General features: G+C 35.6%; 1 protein-coding gene across 1 annotated transcript in view; it reads right to left on the bottom strand.

The window, feature by feature from the left end:
- Positions 1 to 21,917, bottom strand: part of DYNC1I1 (dynein cytoplasmic 1 intermediate chain 1) — a 276,198-nt gene that overhangs the window by 7,269 nt on the left and 247,012 nt on the right. The window contains exons 14-15 of the mRNA XM_039878046.1: positions 14,581 to 14,721; positions 10,391 to 10,516 (exon numbers count right to left, since the gene is read on the bottom strand). Coding sequence (XP_039733980.1) covers positions 10,391 to 10,516; positions 14,581 to 14,721 — 267 coding nt within the window. The remainder of the gene's footprint in view (positions 1 to 10,390; positions 10,517 to 14,580; positions 14,722 to 21,917) is intronic.

The raw sequence follows: 21,917 nt of genomic DNA on the forward strand, positions 1-21,917 counted from the left end.
GCTCATCAGCGTGTTTGTAATCTTTCAATTAAATGAAGTCATTTAAAAAAAGTCTGAGATGATTATGTTAACCATTGATTCTGAACAGATACACCATTCCTCTCCTGTAGCAATCTAAAAATTAAAGTTTTCTGTTAAAAAAATATCTTACCAATTACCTTTTCAATTTAATATGCATTGATTTTTCTGTTGTTAGTGCATTTACAGAAACTGTGGAAGTAAACGTGAGTTTCCACAGAAGAACTGCTAAACCCTTTTAAGCTCTTAAAGCTTTTTAAAAAGTACAATTATTAATGGCACCCCAGTTCAGGAGATTGTGGAGTTACTGGTATACAAACACACATTTGTGTTCAGAGGAAGCCTATATTTTTTAGGGCAATTCCCTTTGCCACACACACAGATGGAAGCAAAGTGGGAGGTAATAAGCAATGAAACAGCCGCTGGAACTCGCTTCATATAAATACAGCTCCACTGTATTTAACTCTTGGGAGCGTCTAGCATCACTGGTAACAATGGATGAAACCACGGACCAAAATTCCAAGCCAGAATGCAGCATACAAGCTTAAGTACACTACAGTTCTCTACCACAAAAAGACATACTGTGTGGCAACTTGGTATTTACAGCAGATTTAGAGAAGTCGGGAAAGCAGAAGTTACATTAGTCCCCATTCTGTAGCATCTGCTATTACCAGTTGGTGAGTTAAAATTTCTGTAAAATTTAACAGCATGCTAACCTACAGTAGTCTGATGATATCTGACTATTTTTGGTTAAGAATTTCTTTTATCTGAAAATTCCATCTGAGAGAACCCTCATGAAGCTGGAGATCTCTCTGCCGAAGATCTCGTCTTTGAATCTTTAAAGGAGTGGTTGACTTTTATAGCATGTTTGTTAGAACAACACTTTTAAAAAAGCCATTACCACCCAATTAAGGAAAGAAATAAAGGTAGGACATAAAAGTCAAAAGTAAATAGTAACAAATATGGGTCTATACCAATTTCAATAAGCCAGCAAACATTAAAGGAAATAATGTTAAATAATATTCTTTAAAAAATGAACATTTAAAAATATTTTTTATGTTAAAATTTAGCATTACAGAAAGCATGACAAAATTCTGAAGTTTTTACCTGTGGAAGAAAAAAGAAAACTACATGGCTAAAGAAGAGTTAATTCATTAAGGTTTTAAAGATGACCTTGCTCACATTTGTATTAAAATCTTATCAGCCCCTTTTTTTCAGAAATCTCTTAAGCATTATCTTTTTCAATTATTTGGAACAATCTATTTCTCTATCCAAAAGATGGAAAAAATGCTAAAACCATTGGCTGATGGGCAATAATGGAAAATAAACCTTTAAAACTTCAATTACCACTCTTTTTCCATAACACAAAAGATCAAGCAAATGACAGGGAAATGAAAAAGCATATGCTACTCAAGCTGATCTGTCCTATTAGCTGACTAAACATTTATCCCTTATCTTCCTGATATTATTAACTATAAGTTTTCTAGTAAATTCCTAGCAACCACTGCATTTAAGCAGTTTTGACAAAGAGAAGGCTTATTCCTAAACACCTTAAAAACATTTACCAAGGTAAAAAAGAAATGTCGTTCTCTCCTATTGAATGTTTGGGCATAAAAGAGGTATTTTTATAATGTAGTTCACGATTTACTGTATCTATAGTGTCCAAAAAAAGCACAATGAAAAGGAAGCATTTTTCCAGTGGTTTGATAACTATTTGAATCAACTGTTAGGATTTCATTGCACTAGTGGCCAATTGCTCGCTTTAAAATGCAGGAGGGGAGAAGGACTGGGATGAAGACTGGAAGAAAGGACAAGTACTCTTTTCTAAATTTATTTTCTATATATCGCTTTCCCTGCAAATATAGTTAAATAGATTGGGTTTTTTTTTCCTGACCATTAATCTATAGCCAACTTGGAAATTGCCGTCTGAATGCTTCACACATTTAAGTTTTCCTTTAACCGTCAACTTTCACATATGAAACATTTATTCACCCAAATATTTATTGAATGCCTGTTATGTGCCAGGCACCGTGCTAGACCAGGTTGTCCTGTTCAGAGAGACAATTCTACGTATCTACTTTGTGTATATTTCTGTGTACGTTTCTAATCTCTAATGATTAGAAACTCTGCTGAGGAATATGATTAACCAAAGGAGGACTGCCCGACTAGTCTTTTTCCCCCCTAAGTCAAAAGGGTAACTAGTTTTTAGGATACCAACAGATGTTCACTTTTTACCTAACAGTCGTTATACTAGGACAAGTAAACATAACAGATTTCATCTAAATGTTGAGAAACTATTGGCTTGTCAGGAGGAGAAAGATCTTAGGGAATGAGCCATGGATCAGTTTTACCTGCCAGCCAAAAAAGTAAGAGTGCAACATTTCTTCCACAATGTTATGCTTTGATATTCCCTAAACGATAAATAATTCATGTTTTTAAAATGTAAAAAAAATGTCCTGATCGTTGACATTCTCAAAAATTCATGCAAACCTTCCTTGAAATAGAATATAATGATTCATTCACTTCCTCACTTTGCAAGTCCAACTTATATGGCATATAAATATTTACATATAAACATGAATGAGCAGATATTTGATTTCCTATTAGATTTTAGAAATACCAAGAGTAGTACACATACTCATAGAAGAAACAAATAGCTTTCCATTTCTATACAGGCCAGTGTTAATCTAGATTCATATGAATGAAGCAGCTTCATGCTCGGCTGGTCTAAGCTGTGATTTGAGGCTACTGTTCTAAGCAGTAATTTTTCAAGATAAAATTTAGCAGTTTTGAAATTCTAAAACTAAACACAATTTTGTCAGCCATAAAAAAAAAATTAACACTATAATTAGCGACTGCTTCAAAATCCAAACTGCTATTGAAGATGACAGTTTGAAACCACAGAAGAATCATAAAGATGATTAATTATACAAACTAGCACTTGTTTCAGAAGGTTTATATTCATAGGCCATTTATCACCAAAATGGGAATATATGAATTTCATTGAATATTGCAAATTACTACACACACACACATTAATTAGGTTTCCATAAAATTAGATATTAGGGTTTTCTTTTCATTGAATCAACTACTCCATAATACATAAAAGTCATAAGTATTTTCTTATCAATTCAGAAAAAAATGGCTTGAAAAGATATTAATCCTATAAATCTATTTTTATAAACTAATGCTACCTGAATAAGAACACTATTTATATAATAATTAGTTTAATCATGGTTTTTTACATATATAATTATTAAAACGAAAGCCACTGTACTACATTCACTATAACATGAATAATTATAACATTAATTGGAATTAATAACACTTTTTTTCTTTTTTAAATCAAGTGCTTTTCCTAGAAGAAATCAAGTTAATACTAGAGTTGCAATCAGACATTTTAACCAACTTTTTAAATTTCAAATACATATACTTTATTATAACAAGGAAATGAATTAATATATTATTGTAAAGTAACTTATTTTATATAATTATTTTCATTGGTACCCCATACAAACATGCCTTGTGCCTTTTGACTTAACTGAACAGTGTTGTGGCTACGATAATAAAAATCCAGGTAAAAATTGCAAAGTCCGGTGGAGAATTCTGATGATTTTGTTTCTAGGTCATCAAATATCTAGATATTATCAGCAGAACTAAGTATTTGCAATTTCAGTTTTTCTCTGAATATTTGGCATCACAGAATAGTTTATGCCAAAGGCTTTTCTTTTCCATGAAGGGAAAACCAAAAGAAGTGTTTCTCATCAGCTAAAGGAAAAATTTTGTTCCTCCAATGAAGAATAAGCCAGTACTGGCAAAAACCTCCAAGCATCTAGAAGCTAATGACCACACTTACTTAAAGAGAAACACTAGTGTTTGGGGAGACGCTAACTGGACTTAGGTCAGCTGAGCCCAGCTTTGCTTTCTTTATGTGGAGGCTGCCAGAGCTTAGCCATGCTCTCAGGTTCGTCAGCAGCAGGGGATAAAGCATAATAATTAAACTGACTGATTTCTAATGCAGCTCTTTTTCATTAAAGAACTCTTATTTGAGTAAAACACAAAATCTCAGTTTAACTTCATATTTTGTGTTCTGTACACCTTCTTCCCCACAGAAGGGGGTTATTTATATTCAGGGCACAAAATTCTTGTGGAAAATTGATGAAGGCCCTGTCCTACCTGAAAACATGAAGTAGTTCCATAAAGCAAACAATTATTGCTTAAGTGTAATCCACTTAAAAACCAAAAATGCATTGTATTTATTTTGTGTCACTCAAATCCTTGATAACTCCCAGCACTTCCAGTTTCTCAGATGCTACTATATCAATCTGCTCTTTAAAGTGCAAGAGAAATGGCTCATCGAATCTCGTTTATTCTTATTTTAGCTGGCTATGAAAACTGTGCGAGGCATTTTTTAATAGTCATTGTATATTACACCTTGACTGTCATTCTAAACCACATTACGTAGATCATTTTTTTGTGGGGATTCCATATAAACTTTTCATTCTAATTTTTCACTTCAGTTGTAAAATATCTTCAAATAAACACTTAAACCTTGCTTTACATTTTGAGCAGTTACATTGGATCTCTCTTATTCGCCTGCATTTTTCCTGTTCTAGACTTTTTCAAGGCCCTTTTAATATACTAGCAAATGTCAAATTTATTGTATTTACTAAAATTTATAGTAAAATGACCACTATTCCTTTGGCCCCCAAATAGTCATATCAATCAAGGCACCTGAAACGTTGCCAAAGTTCAGGGTTAAATTGTAAAGATGAATATTTTCTTAGGTAATTAGTGAATGGGATAGGGGACAAATAAAGCTAGGACGATAAGATTGAGTCATCTCCCAAATTACAGTTTTTAAGTTGCCATTTTATTTTTCAAACTCTTCTTTAAGCTGAGAATGATTTTGGAATTTTAACATTTGACTACTGCAGAAATATAATCGGGGATTGAAACTTCTGTGTATTTTTCACAACTGAAAACAAAATCTTCCTTGGAAGAGGTTAATGGGAAACAAAATAATAGGAGGTGGAAGATAAACTGCTTCTTTCAAAACTGGAGCTGCAAACAGCATTCTAACTAATTCAGATAAGCAGCAAACATAGTGGTTAGGGGATATTTATGACAGCTGTGTCTGTGTGACAGCACTGAAGCATTAACAATGGCAATGGCTTTCTATAAAACACATCTGCAAGGAAGACAGGTAGATAGGCTGACTATCAATCATCAGGACACGTGAATAATTCTATACTCACTGGCCCATGTGTTATTAAAATCGGCTCCACATATATAGGAAAGCTTGCTATTCAGTAAAGGAGCCGCGGCAGTGAGTAATTTTTATTTTTAATTCTTTAGAATATGTGTGTTCACATATCATTTTAAAAAATCCAACAATGATTAATAGTTCTGTACAAGTGTATTCTGAAGCAAAATATGCTCGGCGTTTTCAGGTTATATTTGTAGTTAATTTATGACTTGTTATCTTACCTGTATTTCAATTAGTTGAATGGGGACATACAGCTCCAAAACAAACAGACTGCAATTCTATAGTTTGGAGAGAAAAATCCTCAAAACTTATTTAAGTGCTAGGCTCATTTTTTATTTTAGATCGTAGAAAATTTCAATGGTGCATGCAACCACTGTCTATTTAAGTAACTTTTAAGATGTACAAATAGAATAAAAACTATAGCCAAATAATAAAAGGGGTCCTCTCTGTATTTCATTGAATTCACATAACTTCCATTTATGCTAATGGGAGTTAAGCACCTGCTCTGCAAAGAAAATAGACCCCTATCTGTGAAAATAAATGTGTACAGTGTTATTTCCAGATACAATGCTGAAATCAAACAACTCAAAATGTGTGCTATATAAACAAAGCATCATGTAGCCTACCTGAAAACATTGCTGTTTTATGTTTTACTTCCTTAGTCATAGGCCCGAAGATACTACTCACACCTTTGTCATTTAAATATAACAAAAAGAAAAAAAGGGCGGGGGGATGGACAAACTCAATCCAGTGATTTCAGTGAGCTCATACACAATCCTCTGTTTACTCCTTCAGAAGTTCATAATAAATCGTATCAGTAAATCTGGAATCAAGCCACTGCTCTCTGCCATCATCTTAAAAATCACGGAGGATAATTGTACATAATAGAGGAAGGCATGATCATGGGGACACTGTGCTGGGACTCCCTGCAGCAGCTGCAGCCTCAGCTGGGACAGGAGATGAGGCAGATTGTTAATGACTGGTGACACCAGAGTCCCTTTCGGCAGCGCCCTTCTGGTTGAATGTCGGTCTCACCAGAAGGCACATCCACCCGGACTTGATGAGGATGCCTCCACTGGTAGTCACAGAAGTCTCCTTCTAGGGAGTTCTTGACAATGCGCTGGATAGGAAAAGGCTGTTCCTCTCCACTCCCAACTGCGGTAGGCATCTCAGAGATCTTTCCCAAAACGTTATTATGCTTTCAGTTAAAATTATGATGTGATCAAAACAGGGTTGTGGGAAGGAGAATTAGAATATCCAGTATGGTTTCAGCTCTATTTTTATGGGCCTCGTGATGTTAATAATGTAAAGTCATTGCTATTTCGTTCAACATTTTTAAAGTAGTCTTAAGAAACAGGTAATAAGAAGAACATATGGCATGTGCTACATTTAACCACATTTCTAAAAATTTCTCCTTCTTCCTAATGGTCTAGATAAAGGTCCAAACTTTTCATTTCTGATTTGCATTGTGAGTAGTATTAAAAGCAATACTCTCATGGGCAAGATTGGCTACATAATTTGCAGGACCCAGTGCAAAATTAAAATGGGGGGGGAGGTGCTTTGTTGAAAATTTCCTTAACAATTGCAAGACAATGATAGGAGAGCATTAAAACCAAGCTTGGGACCCTTCTAAACATAGGGCTGTATGAGACTGTACAGGATGCACAAACATGAAACCGACCTCATTCCTGAAACAGGATCTTGGCAAAAGGTAGCCTGCTGCCCACTCCTTTCTTCTCAGCCTAATAGATATCCAGTTAAATCAACCATGGGAGAATAAATGTGAGGTGTCTTCCTGCAGACACCCACTCAATGTATTCAGGTCCCGAGGAAAATGGATCAACAAAGTGTACTCCAGAAACTACCATTTACTTTCTTATACAGATTGTATTATAAGGCTTATTGAAAAGTATTTTGTCTTCTTTCCTAGAAGGTTCCGCAAAGCAAGGTTTTCCATCCAAAGGCCAGCATGACCCTAGCGAGGTGCTCGGCTTCAATGAGGACCAGAGGACCAGTTTCGAATGCAGATAATGGTAGCACAGTCTACTGGCACTTTGATCCTCAGTGCCATATATTTTCTCTTCCTCTACATTTTTTCCCTTTTCCAATCACTTCCTGCTCAAAACCCTTCCCTCTCATCAGCCGTGCACCAGCCTTAGAATTTGACTTCAAATTCTAAAGGGGTCAGCTTGCCGTGAAGGCACTTTGTCTGGCTTTCTGCAGTTTAGGGAATTTGGAAGGCTGGGGAGGCACTATTGAAGAGTGCCCTTCGCTCTGAAGTACAGTTATGCTCTGTCGGTTCTAGGCTGATGAAGGAGACAGTGGTAATGACAATGGTGGCATCTGCCCATGAAGTAATGTACCATCTCTAAGAAGCAGGCTTCAGCTGAGCTCAGCTGTAGACAAGCCATCTTTCCTATTAGTGAGTATCTGGAGCCTCTCCAGTGTTAGTCCTCAGGCATTTAGAATAGGGTATAGAGACAAGCAAAGAGAAAAAGGAACCCTACCAACCTTTATTTTTCCTCAGAAATAAATATGAGGCAAATTTGTAAATACCTTACAAAAATACTTAGGAAAAAAGAAAACTATAGTTAAGACAAATTTATCTTGTTAAATCTGAGTTTTTCTGAGCTTTAGATTGCTTTGTATATGATCAGACAATACAGAAAGAAAGAGCTGTTCAAATGTATAAACCTATCCTGATTTTTGGTCATTCAGAAAAGGGCTGGAAGATTTTAAAATTACCTAACTCTCGATAAAATCGTATATCCTTTTTTTTTTTTCTCCTGGTAGTAAATTTGTAGGGATAAACAACCCTACAAATTGTTTGGCCTATTATATGTCACAGAGATTTTTCTATAGCCTGTCTAGACTCCAGACAATAGGCGAGACTGGCCAATAGTTGCAGACATTTCTATAGTCTGTAATATCACTTAGAAAAGTAAGGGCAATAATACAAAAATGAAAACCAGCCTGACCTGCCAGTACGATAGTAGAAATACGAGTATAACAAGACTTTACAATTTAGAAATGATGATAGCGACCTAGCAAGAAGTTTTAGCAGCCACACATCAACCAAAGCAACTTTTACAAAATCATTTATACTCCCAAAATATGAGTTATATTCAAGTAATCCTGCCCACAGACGATAAAATCACTTTATCGCAGAAAATTCTGTATGTGTTATATTGTGCTTTCTTATTGCACAGAGATAGTGTGGGTATGTATATGTGTGTGTATATATATTACATATAATGTATACAAAACCACAAGTATATGCATATTTATTAAGTATATACTTATATATAATATTTGTGGTCAATAAGTAGACTTTTCAAAAGGGCTTTCTTTAAATAAACTAGGTTGATAAACTATTCTGCTTTTCAGCCCTCTTAGATAAAATAATTAATGTTGCATATAATCTTAGAGAATTAAGGAACATTATGTATAAGCAAGGGTGATGGAGAAAAAAAAATTAAAATTTCATCTATTCTTTCCACCATTTCATCTCTGAGCGTCTCCACATTTATTTCTCTCCCACAATTACACTTGTTATAAACAAAGAAAGAGAGAAAGAAACCTTGTTTGTTTCTTTATATTCTCCTTATTTGCCAGATTTTTTACTTTTTAGTAAGTGAACCAATGAAGAGTACTTATTTTTGTTGTTTAGTTTTATTTTGATGAAGACCATGAAAAAGATGCACTGAATATAAAAATACCCCTTGAAAATATTGCTGTAAAACTACCAGCAATATTTTTTGATTCAGAGTGTATTCTCTCTCCTACAGATTCCAAATTGCATCAATAATCACCAGACCATTTGCATCTTCAACATTGGGGATAAATATTAACAGAGGCTCTGTTGCCATTTACTCAGCTTATGGCATCAGGAGTAATTAAAGAAATGTCTAATGAAACAGATAACGTGCAGTAAGACTGAGAGATTCTTCTAGCTGTTTTTACTTAGAGTTGTACATCCCCAAATAGAAAATTACTATCTCTAAAATAATTTTGTTTTTGTCTCTGTTTGAATTAAAAACAAACAAAGTCATCCATTTGTTTCAACACGATCAGTTCTACCATACAGCAGTATATATCACAAAAAGTTCCTTTGTAGAACAAACCATCTAGGATTGCCAAATTTATAGAATGTTGATTGATGAAACCATAAAGAACCATTCTCATATGATCAGCTAAGCCAATCAACCAGGCACTCAAGGAGTACTTCCTAGGTCTAGGGCATTATGCACACAAATGTGGTATATTTTCTCCCTGAAATGCAAAATGTTCATTCATATTATGCCAAAATAGCATTACGCAACACTTTTGTTTTGTTTTGCTTGAAGTTTAACATTTTCTGTCTTTAAGGAAAAAATTCTTTAACCTCATCAGAAATAAAGGTATTGTCAACACTTTCTCATATAGTAAAAATAAACAAATATGCTTCAGTACAATTGATAATGTAATATTAAAGGTAGTATAACAAGGAGATTTTACTGAAATAAAAGATGGAGTTTTTTTCCTTTGATATGTGCCACGATATTCAGTAATACTTTACACATAATGTAACAAGATATACCAGAGAGGTATATAGTTCATATAACTTTGAATATCATAAAAATGGTACAAAACTCTGACTCATCCCAGCCTTTTTAATTGGCTACATTTTAAAGAGTAATAGTATATATTTTAATTGAACATATCAACTAAAACTTGACTTTTCAAAGTAAACAACAAATTCTAAATTCAAAGTCAGCATGACGAATTTGGCAAACTTGTCATTCTCATGAAATTGGTGGGAAGTGCCATGCTTCGCCACAGGATACCTGGGAATTAATCCTGCAGCACTCCGAAGAGAGCCTGGATCATGAACTACAGCGTCCTGTGCGTGGAGAGAGAAGACCAAATGAGGCCCCAAGGAGGTCTCATCGACTCCCACTGAAGTCAACAGAAATTTGCAAACGCCCTCAAGAAGGTTGTTGTCCTACAAGGTCTTATCAATAATTTCACCAGGTCTTTAAACTAGGTGTACAAAAAACGAAAACAAACAAACAGACAAAAACCAAAACAAAACCTAAAACCCCTGAACCCAAAAACATGTACCTCTCCAACGTCGTAGACCCAAATACGGCCTTCTGAGTCTCCAACAGCAACTTCTTTGCCAGCTTGAGCCCAACGCACACGGTTGAGGGCAGACGCCCCCTCGATGGCCACACTTGCTGTTGGAACCTGCCGAAGAGGTTACGAAAGAATCTCTGAATAAAAATTTAAATATATGTTTCACTGGCTGAGTCACCACTGTCTTCATGTGCATGAAGTAATATGCATGCCTCGTGCAGAAGTAAAAGGATTCGTTGTGCTTAAACCATATGCTCCACTGTATTAAGGAGTAGAGAGGAGACACTTTAATGAAAACAGAAAAGAGGCAGAGTCTTTTTCCACGATCAATGGGCACTGGGGGACATAAATGTTTCTGTGGATTATGCCGGGGTTACATCCAACATACAAACAAGCACAGCAGCTAAATGTGATACTTCAGGATCAAGTCATGATTTATGGATCGATGGAGAGATTTCAGGATTTACCCAGATTAAGGATACTATAAAATGCAGGAAGGGGGAGTGTATGGTGGAATAAAATCATGTTAATATGGGTTTTCAGGGAAAAATAGGTATTGATCCCTCAAAACCTCACCGGGGAGGGGATGATCAGAAGAAGAAAAAGTATGCAGGTGAAAAACTTCAAAAACTCAAATTCTCCTCTTTTTTTTTTTCTTTCTGTTTTTCCTCCTCCTGGCAGTACTGGGGTGCAGGCAGTGCCCCTGAGTTATATCCCGGTAGAACGGAGCACCTACTTGTAGAAAAGGTCTTATTCCTCCTTTAATAAATACCCGAAATCCAACAACTTTGATAGTTACAATAATCATTATTAAAGTGAACTGGAGTTGCCGAAATGAAACCTGCAGTATTTGGTACAAGAACCTCAGTATTTCAAAAAGAGAATTTTAGTAGGTCTGCTGCTCTCCCACCATCAGTGGAGTGTGTGAACTCTCGTCTTCAAGATTGGAAGTTTGTAACTCATATAAAGATAAGATTTCTGAGTCTTCTACAAGAATGCTAAATAAGAAATGACAACGGGCTATTAAAAACGAAAACGGTAAATGTTAAAACAAAAAGAAAAAAATGTAAAGAGGGCCACTGAGAACATCTCACAGCACTGCTTGAGACCTGTGTCTAAGGGACATGTCAGGTCAGGATAGAAGCACGACATGGACTGCGCCTCAGACTCCAGCCATCTGTTATTCAGGGAATCGAAACCGTCTGTTTATATGAGATTATTGACCCAATATCTGTCTTTAAAATAGCAACAAAAACTCCATCATATGTAAGAATCTGTGTTTACACTTAATGTTGAAATCAATAAAAATTCTTTTACCTGCTTAAATCAAGGTATGCCACTTGTGAGCAAAAATGTAAAACGAAAGTCCTCCAGCTCATTTATTTATTTATTTTTAAATACACAATTTATACAACATAAGGTACTTGCTGTGCAGGCTGGAGCCTGCATTTTTAATCAACCTTTCAAAGGCCAAAACAATGTGAATTTAGATGGACCATAATTCTGTCAATATACTTTAATATTAGTGTGCTGCTCAGAAAACAAATCTGAGATTCAGCTATAGAATCTCAGAGTTAATTTTTAACTCCATAATTTAGAGAAATCATACAGGATTATACTTTACCTAACTTCAGTATCAGATTTTATCTATGAACAATTTCAAAAATTGAATAAAAATGTTTAATCTTAATATAAATATGATAAAAATTAGTCACTCTGAAGAAACTGATTTTTTGAGACATTTTAAATTATGCCTAATAAATTTTAAAGAATTTTATTTATTTGGAATTAAGTAATGTAGTAAAGTGAAATAATTAATATTCTAATCATTTTAAAATACCTTTTTTTCATAGATAATCTAAGTGATAAAAAATGACTATCACAGCCTATAATATGTGCTAATAAATTATCAAATATATGAGGAAATGACAAAATATATTTTATTAATTTGACCAGTAATGACCTTACAAAAGTTGATGAATCTTTATTGAAAATAATTCATATATCGTCTCTGCCTCTCTCATTCTTTTACTTTGGTTTCACAAATATTTTCACATTTTTTTAAAGGCTCAATCATTTTAATTGCAAAGACAGGTTCTGTACAGCACAAATTACTCCGTTGAGCATGATACCAAGGTAGGTGAATATGAACTACCTTTGCGTAGGAGCAGTTGGGTAACTTGGTCTAAAAGTACAGTAATTTGAACAACAGCAAAACACTGGGATTTCAGGTTCTTTCTTTCTCTTTTTCTTTCTTTTTTTAAACAAATCCAGTTCCTAATCTGACAAATATCTGAAACTTGTTCAACTTGAAAGAAGGCAAAAATGATTTCAGGATTTTCAAAAATGTTCAGCTCACTACTGGATTTGAACCAGCCTGAATATATATAGACTATTATTGTGAAAGCAGAATTACGTTTACCACGAAACTAAATGGTTCGCATGCCCAGTAATGATTTTTTGAAATGTTTAGCTATAAAACTTTTATGTGGTTGTCTCTTGATACCTAGAGAAAGAGAAGGGGGAAATAATTATGTTTGGCAATGTTGAGACATTAATTTCATTTTACCTAAAAAGCAGATTTAAAAAAAAAATAGTTACGTAGGAATTATTATGGAGTTTGGAGAACGTTCACTGCATTGCATTATAGTTCTGTATTACCTAAATGTCACTTCTACTAAATCTGATTTCTGATATGGGGCCTCTCCTGAGTCAATCTGGAAAATGTGTTTTTTGGTTGCTCTAAGTGAATGAGTTTATTCTAGCAGATAGAGACAATATGATTTTAATCAACAGTGATGAAAGGCTTTGGGAAACCATTACAATGTGGAGTTAATAACATCTTTCTATTAAAAGCAATAATGTTGTAAACATTTCAACATCCAAAAAGATGGTCACTGAACATATTCATGCTTTTTGATTGTTTTCAAAGATGCTTTATTACGTAACTCTTATCCTTGTCACATAGTTCTTGAGTTTGGTTCCCTTCATAGCCAAAAGGAAAAATAGACTTAAATTGAAATATTTTAAAAAGATAACTATTTGGCATTGGTTATAGGTATTTATAATCTTGCAAGATACAATGACTCAATAATAACACCTGAAGGATATTTGCCAGCCCCCCTCCCCCCAAAAATACTGGGGGGCGGGGGGTGCTGCTACTCTTCATATCCTCCAGCTGTAGGTTTTCTAATTAAAAAGGCTGAACTGTTTCCTGCTCAAAACACTTCAAAAGAGCTTTCTCTTTTTCTCCACTTGACATGTAGTTTGCAGCATTTCTTCTCTTACCTGTCCATTCTTATTTATGGAGGGCTGCCCCGAAGGAAATGAAGAGATCATTTTATTTTATTAAATTGAAGGATATTTAATATTCATATTTTTAAAAAACCAACAAAACCCCCCAGTAGCTGAATTAGCACTTCAATAATTTTGAGTGGAATAATGCACATGGCATAATTTTTAAAACATAAATATATATAATCTAACTTTTAAAAAGAATATTTCTTTATTGTCATTTTTTAAAATGGCTATTTTTCACTTGTGAAGCACTCTAAATGTGATGTGTTAAAATCCCAATTTTTTAAAAAAATGCCGAGTTTAACATACGTGCTCTGAGTTAAAAACTATTGCAAAAGTCTGCCTGTGAGTTCAATGTCTTAGACAAGGATTATTCACCTTGTAAAAATCTAATGGATCTTAGTTCTAAACATAAACAGTCAACAGAATCTTTTATGGGTTTAAAATAGGAATTCAACAAATAGCAAACACTGACAAATCGCTCTTTCTAAAAGCCCAATCTAAAGTCAGTGTCCACAAAGCTTACTTTTCCAAATGTTTGCCAATAGAGTTATTTCAACACCACTCTGAAATATGCCTGTGTGTTCTTTCCCTTGGGGAAAAGTATGAACACATATCGTTTTGCTCTTTGCAAGGAAGGGTCCTCAATTGTCCAGGATCTGCCACGGGTTAGGAACGAAGTGAGATTAGATGATTTGGGGGCCAATGCATCCATCAGTTTCCTTCAGAGCAGTCAAGAATTGGGAGGGTCGGCAGCCCTGCTGCAACTGGAGGGTCTGTCCAAAAAACGGCCGTTTTGGAGACAGGGGGAGACCGAGAGAGGCCGACTGCGCCCCACTCCCAGCCCGCCCGGCCCCGGCGCCTGCGCCGCCGCTCACCTCGGTGTCATTGTTGAGGTTCCAGAGGTCCAAGCGCCCCATCCCGTCCACGCAGGCAAAGAGCGCGGGATGCACGGGGGACCACATGACATCGTACACATAGTCTGCATTGTCTTCAAAGGAGTAGAGCGGCTTGTTGTGCTGTAAAGCAGAGAGACCGTGAAGACTTTGTGGCGCTGCCGCTGCCTCGGGCTGTCTAGCGAGCCTAATTAAAAACTTTGCACATTCACCAAGTGTCATAAAACTTCCCGAGATGAAAGTCCTCGAGAAGGTGAGCCGCAGCTTTAATGTGAATACAACTGTCCAGTAGCATAAATAAATACCGGGATGGGGGTGGGGGAGGGGTGCTCTTAAGGGGCTGGGGGCTGAGACGGACTAGGGGAGGCGGTTTCAAACACAGTCGTCCGAGACATTCCAGACAGGTGGACGGGACTGCCCATTAACTCGGCATCTTCGATGGGCTACGCTCCACGAGTCGCTGGGAGCCGGAACCCAATCGTGGCCCTTCTGCCGGCATCAGACCCGCGGGGATACTCTACAAACCCTAGCGGCCCCGGCGGCCCCGGCGGGCCCCGAACCCTTTGCATGGAAGGCAACTCCTGCCACCTCGTGGTCATTGTCTGTAGCTGCAACTCTGCTTCTAGTCCAACTCTAGACCAAATTTACACTTTAATGGCTCCTTTGTGGTGGGGAATGGGAACACAAATTTTAAAGGGATTTGTAGCTCTTCTGGGAGGTGAAAAATCTCACGGTTCTAAGACCCTACCTAGTGCCAGTTCATCCAACTCAGGTGGGCTAGCGTGGCTTAATGTACCATCCCTGAACCTTCGTACAAGACGAACCATATTTTCTAGATCACCGGTATTTCCAAGAGCCCAGAAATTGTTTTTTGGGGGAAATGCATTAGTACATCCCCATTGCATACAAATGCTTCCACTCCAGAGGGATACAATAAATTAAAATGGCACTCTTAGTTTCCAATGAATATTGTCACATCAAAATAGCACAGAAGTCAGAGGCAAGTTTTAAAGTACACCAGAAATAAAACGTAATTGGACTTCATGAATTATTCATTCCATCTGGCTTGTCTTATTCTAATTTCTGCATAATGGCTTTACTAATCCCCGATCAATTAATGTAAAATGAAATTTAAATGATAATGAAAGCCCTAGAGATAAAAGAAATTAAGTATTCTTATACCCTCTGACAGAAATCTAAACAATGGGAGTTTTTTTTTTCCCCAGTGTCTTCTTCATCCAGTCAGCTGTCTATACTCTCTTCATGGGTTTGACTGAATGGCTATACAGGCCAGAGTAATAAGACTAAAATAAAATAACATACAATATGAACAATCTTCATGGAATGTTTGGAGAATGTATCTGTAGGGAATCAGCTCCAAATATTATACTCAACTCCCAAAGTGTACTGTTAGTGAATGTAAAACACACAAAATAAAGGTGCTAAAATCAAAGTGAGAAAGATCAGAGAGAAGACAATAAAACTTCCATAACCTAAACCTAATGCAAAAACCTGTTAAGGTACTAACTATAAGTGATTTCTCTTTCTATGAATTATATTACTTTGGCATTGCTTAGATATGAACACAATTGTAGTACTATTAAAGCAATACAGGATATTTTAGACAGTCCACTGTGTGTGTGTGTCCATGTATTGTAGTGTGTGCCTACAATTATTTTTATTTCAAAAAGTATAAAGTGGAGTAATTTCTTTTTTAAATATATGACAATGAGATCGCAAAAAGAGTGACAAGGACATCAGCCTTATAGTTTGTATTTTAATATTCTATAACTGTTTTATGCCAAAATATTTGTTACATACTATGTTTGTACTGTGATTTGGAACTAAAATTATTTGCCTATTTGTTAGTTATGTAGCTTCTTTCTTCCTTTCATTGTTTGGACTAGGTGGTTCAAATTACTTTCTCCAGAAAATCTGAATATCCGATGATACCTTAATGTAGCATGATTGTATCATTTTTTTTTTATTAATATAGGAAAAAAATGCAGTGTGGTGTAACTGGTGCTTCACTGACCACCTGTGGTATTAAATTCTAACTCTTAGTAGATTATTCTTGCCCTCAATTCTTGATTTTATAGCAAGCCGATCACTATTTGTTTAAGAACATGAGTAGCACGTTTTTCTTAAAGTCAAAGAATGGAAAAGACTTAAACATGCTTTAAAAAGTTGATTCTAGGTATCCTGTCTCAATAAGCCAGCTAGTAGTATAATTGATTATGTAGCGATCTAGTCATAGGTAACACACATACAGACATACAATAAACACATCACACATCTACAGTCCTTGTTTTGATCAATTAGAAGACCATTCAGCTTTAGTCATTTTCTAAGGAGCTGATATTATTTGATATGTTCATTTTCTTAATAAATTATCCTGTTAATATCTAGTGCTGTTTCTTCTTTCTTGCTTTTCTTCTTTCTTTTTCTTTTTTTCCTTTTACTAGCTGCTTCTCTGAGAAACTTAGTTGAAATGGTAGTAGATCCTGGGGACCTCACTTTTTAAACATCTGGAAATAACTGCTATTGTTCATGTTACCAAAACCAATTTCCTCACGTTTAATAGTATTATATTGAAATGCTATTATTATTCTCTAGGTTTTCTTCAACTTCCTTATCACTTCTCACCCCAAAGATTGAATCTTCTGTTATAAAAGTCACTGTGCAAGTAATTCTAGGCTATAGTATGTGCATGTCTATGGGAAGGGAGAAGGGCTTATATTTTCAGAGACATTGTTTTAACCTTTATAAATTCATAGGCTGATACAGTCTTGGTCTAGATTGAATCCATTATCAAGATTCCAAGTGGACTGACATCTACGAACCACTGCTTTCCAAACAGAGTATGGCAAATGCTATAGGCATAGGCTAATGCCACTCTTACCATAGTAAGTAGTGATATTTTGAATATTAATTGTACTTCTTTCAATAAAGGAATTTTTTATTCTATTTTATTTGGAGCACAAAGGGTAATCTGAAAACCCAATTAAAATTTTGTCTCAAAGCTGTAACTTGCTTTTGCATTATCACAGATTTTAGAATATTACAAGTTTTGAAAAGGTGAAGAATGTGGGCATAAATTTAACCAATGATTTTGAGAAAGATCCTGTAATATCATTTGTATATATTAAAGCTACAGAAGCTTGGTGATTTTAAATATTTACTCTGCAAAATACTCAAGGCCATTTAGTAAACTAAATATTGTTCCACAGCATGTTACTGTAGAAAGTGTTTTCAAAACAATCAAATTTCATTAGAGAAAAACCCCTTCACCTGTGTGTTTCCTAAGGCTATGTTTAGTATCAATTAACTGTTAAAAAAAAAAAAAAGAAAAACTGCACTGTTATGCAACCTACTGCACGTGTGACACATGCCAATGAAATAAAGCCACAACACCCTGTGTTTTAGACAAGTTTCCAGGTCTGTGCCAAAAATGCTAAAATATCCAGACACAGATCAGCTTGATTGTAGTGCCCTGACTCTCAAACAGAACAGAGAATCAGGCTACCATTCACTTCCCAGACAGACGCAAAGGGCAGGGAAGGGTAAATTGTTGGGTGTTTGCTGAGTGCCTGACTCTGTACACACATTGTCTAATTTAATCTGCATAAAATCTCTCTAAGGTAGCTGGTGTTTACAGAAGAGAAAATTATAGTTCAAGAAAGTTAGTAACTTTCCCAAGGCCATGAAGGTTGTAAGTGGTGGAATTGGATTTGGCTCTCAGGTTTTTCTAGCTGTTAAGCACATCCTCTATTTGCTGTGATCCTCTATAAAACATAGCAATGGCCTTCAGACTTCATAAAAAGAAACAAACAAACAAACAAACTAGATCTTTCCTCTTTGCTGTCCCATTCAATACAATCAATATTTACTAAACACACACTGTGTAACTTATAGAAAGAGTTAAAAGATCACAATCAGAATGTTTATTTCATTTCCTGAATCAGTTATTAATAATCCTGAAGATGTCACCCATGTAAGTCCATGCATCTTTAGTGTCTTCTGACAGTAATAGATAAATTTTCTCCCCAAAACTAGGAAATAAGATGGGAATGGCCCTTTAACCAGCAGAGATTAACAGCAGGCCATGCATTACACAGTAGAATAAAATGATGCTAGAAGGCAAAGATGGTCAAGTTCACTAAATGTCTCTACAGTTTGGGGGACAAAAATGAAATTATCTGAAAGATGGGGGTAACGCAGGGAGCATGGAGCAGCGAGGCAATAGGAGGAAGTGGGAAAACTACAGACCTTTGGAAGCTTAACTCACCATCCCTGAGTCTTAGCTTTTCATCTGTAAGACGGAAGGCTGCAGCAACTGATCGCGAAGGTTCCTATTGGCTTTGTGATTCTATGACCCTGTTCTGTGGTGAGAACTGAATAGAATCAAGTGTGTAAAGGTTTTTTTGTTTTACATAGAGTTACTCAAAGCTAAGTATCTTAAATCCATCTTCCTTGATGTTCTGTGGAATTATTATCACAGTGATTTTTTTTTTTTTACTTTGTATTTCATCAAACTATACATATAAAAATGTACCAAGGTGGTTTTTATTTTATTTTATTATTTATTTTCACCAGGGTGCTTTTTTAGTAAAATTTTTAAAATCATGAAAGTAATAGACCTCTTATTTGACCAAGTGGAGAAGGAATAAAGAACATTAAATTTACATAAGAGAGACTTGTAGTGAACTCTGTTCAAAAATGAAAGTTTATAACATCCATCAACATTTTATAATAAAGACTGTATCTCTAGTTTTGAGCTTTGATTTTATAAGTATACTTCTGACAATGAGTAGAGCTGCATATTTTTCCAATCAGTTAAGTATAAAATGATTTCATGAGAGATGAGTTTCTATTTCTGATGTCAGAAATGGACTAAAGTCACATCTAGAGAATATAATATTTGTTTTATTTTCCTCTATATTATTTGTCTTGCTCTCATCAGGCACCTCTCAGTATGCCAATAGGCTTCAGTATTTTGAAGGCTGGTGAATAGGAAGATTTGTGTGAGAATATCCCCTAACACCTCCAAACACTGTGGTTCTTTAGGCTGCATTTGCCTCTAAATGATTAGCTTACAAAGCAGCCTTAGTAGAAATGTTTACCCAAACTTCAGAAATTTCTTTTGGAGTGGAAGGGAAGTTGTAAAGGGGGTAATACATGGGTAGGTGGGGTGGGGGCAGCCAACTAATAGTAGAATTGCTGTAATTTTACTCCAAAATAAAAGGAAAACAAGTGGAATCTTACCTTGAAGACTATATCCTGTAGAGGAAAAAAACAATAACCAAAATACAAAACAATGAGTAATAAGAAAATATCCTTCAAAAACTGTCACGTGGGTTCCTGTGAAGTAATTAGAATAAATAGCCAGCCAGTTCTTCCAGGAAACATTAAAATGTGAGACCACACTATCACTTTTAAAAAACCACCAAAGTACCCCAAAACTTCAGGCTCACACAAAAATGGATGTCTCTACTATTAAAAAAAAAAAAGTGCTTAAACAAACAAACAACCCAAGACTCACCAACTAAACCAAACCAAACCAAAAAAACCAACCCTCTTGACCCAAAAGAGTTGTGAATTTGGTACTATCATTGGAAAACATTATTTGCAACTTAATTGGGGATCTTCTAATGCACAAAGTATCCTGTATTTATCTTCATTTCTGTGGCTAATAGTAAAACAGTATCTATGATACCTAAATGATGATATCTTTACCTGTTTCTATCATAGTCAGAAATTCAAAATTAGACATAAATCCTTTGAGTAAGCTATCCTGTATAGAATATGTGTAGTGAGTCTGTTTGTCGTTTGCGTGCATTAGTGCAAAATATATCAAGACATTAATTTGAATTAATTAATTTAAAATAATTAGAAAGATATTTGTAGAAGTGCAGGAATTTAGCATTTGCCTCTCTAGAAACGTAGAAGTTTTGTTAAATAAGTACTCAAGCCACATGAAAGGTGTTCTTTGTTGCACGACCTTCCTCTACTGCTGATTTGCATGGAAGAATCCTCCTAATCCACGAGGCGCCACCAATAAAGAAGATAATTATCCATATAAAAGAATGTATACATATTCACAGGTTTTGACTAGTATTTGAGTGTTTAAAGCCATGGGGGAAAAGAAACTACAAGCTTTGCCTAATTCATGAAAGGAGTATTTCCCGGCATTGGCATGATTTTTATGAATATCAGCTCCACCTAAAGGTTCTTCTTTAAAACGGGCATTTTAGTAGCACAACTCTATACTGAGTCATTGTGAAAATGCTCAGCAAGCAGGGGTATGCTCCTGAATTGCCACTTGCATTCATCTCAGCTGCTGGGGCTCCTTTGGTATATTCTGCTTTGTGACTTATTTGAATTGAGGCGGGGCAGAGAGGGTCACTGTAAAGTCAGTTGTTTGCTAGATTGACTCTCTGAAAGACCACATGGCTGTAGAAGGCAGCTAGCAAGTCCAAAAGAGCCCCTTTGGTGGCCACTCCCCAGTTCTATTTCTACTATGGCTGAATGGTTTCATGTCTAACATGGTATTAGTCAGAGAAAGAAGCATTCAATATCTAGGTAATGGTCAGGTTGATTAGAGACTGGACATTAAGTAAGTATTAAGGACCAGGAGGTGTCGAGGGGTGACAATGGGCTGGACGTAGAAGCAGTAGGAAGTATGGTTGTATTCATGACTTGAAGACTTGAAAAGTTAGAAAGATGAGCAAGTCAAGTGATATTTGCAGGCTCAAACAGTTTTGTTTATTTGTTATTTATTTAATGTTAAATTGCACAACTGCATTTTATTAATGGGTAGGTTAAGTGGCAGAACATGTCCATGCTGGTCCTTCAACTGTCAACTTTCACTCTAGCATCTGGCACACCAAATAAATTTATAAACATATACATACACATATATATAATTCTTAAAAAAGATTTTAAAAATATCAAATTATAAGCCTAGATCCATGGATTACACCTTGATTCGTTCTTATTTTTAAATCACCAGGTTAACACGGGCCAGTTCCCAGAGCTAATCTGACACCAGGGTCTCTCTACTTTTAGTAAATGCAACATTTAGACAAATTTCATTTCTTTTCAAAGAGTCATACATCCAAATACCCAGGTTTGTCCCATCAAATGGGTTTAAGATCTGGTAGTATAATTATTAAAGTAATGAAATTTGCACTTTTACTTCTTGTATCCACAACTGATGATATGTATGAAGGGCACATTTTCAAAGGGTCAAGGCAAGTTTTTTGTAGGTCTGCACTCCTGTGTCTCCTGGTATTAAATGTAATGTATCTTTTATATTA

The sequence above is a fragment of the Pteropus medius genome, unplaced genomic scaffold, assembly GCF_902729225.1.
Source record: "Pteropus medius unplaced genomic scaffold, Ma_sr-lr_union100, whole genome shotgun sequence".
NCBI classification, from domain to species: Eukaryota; Metazoa; Chordata; class Mammalia; order Chiroptera; family Pteropodidae; genus Pteropus; species Pteropus medius.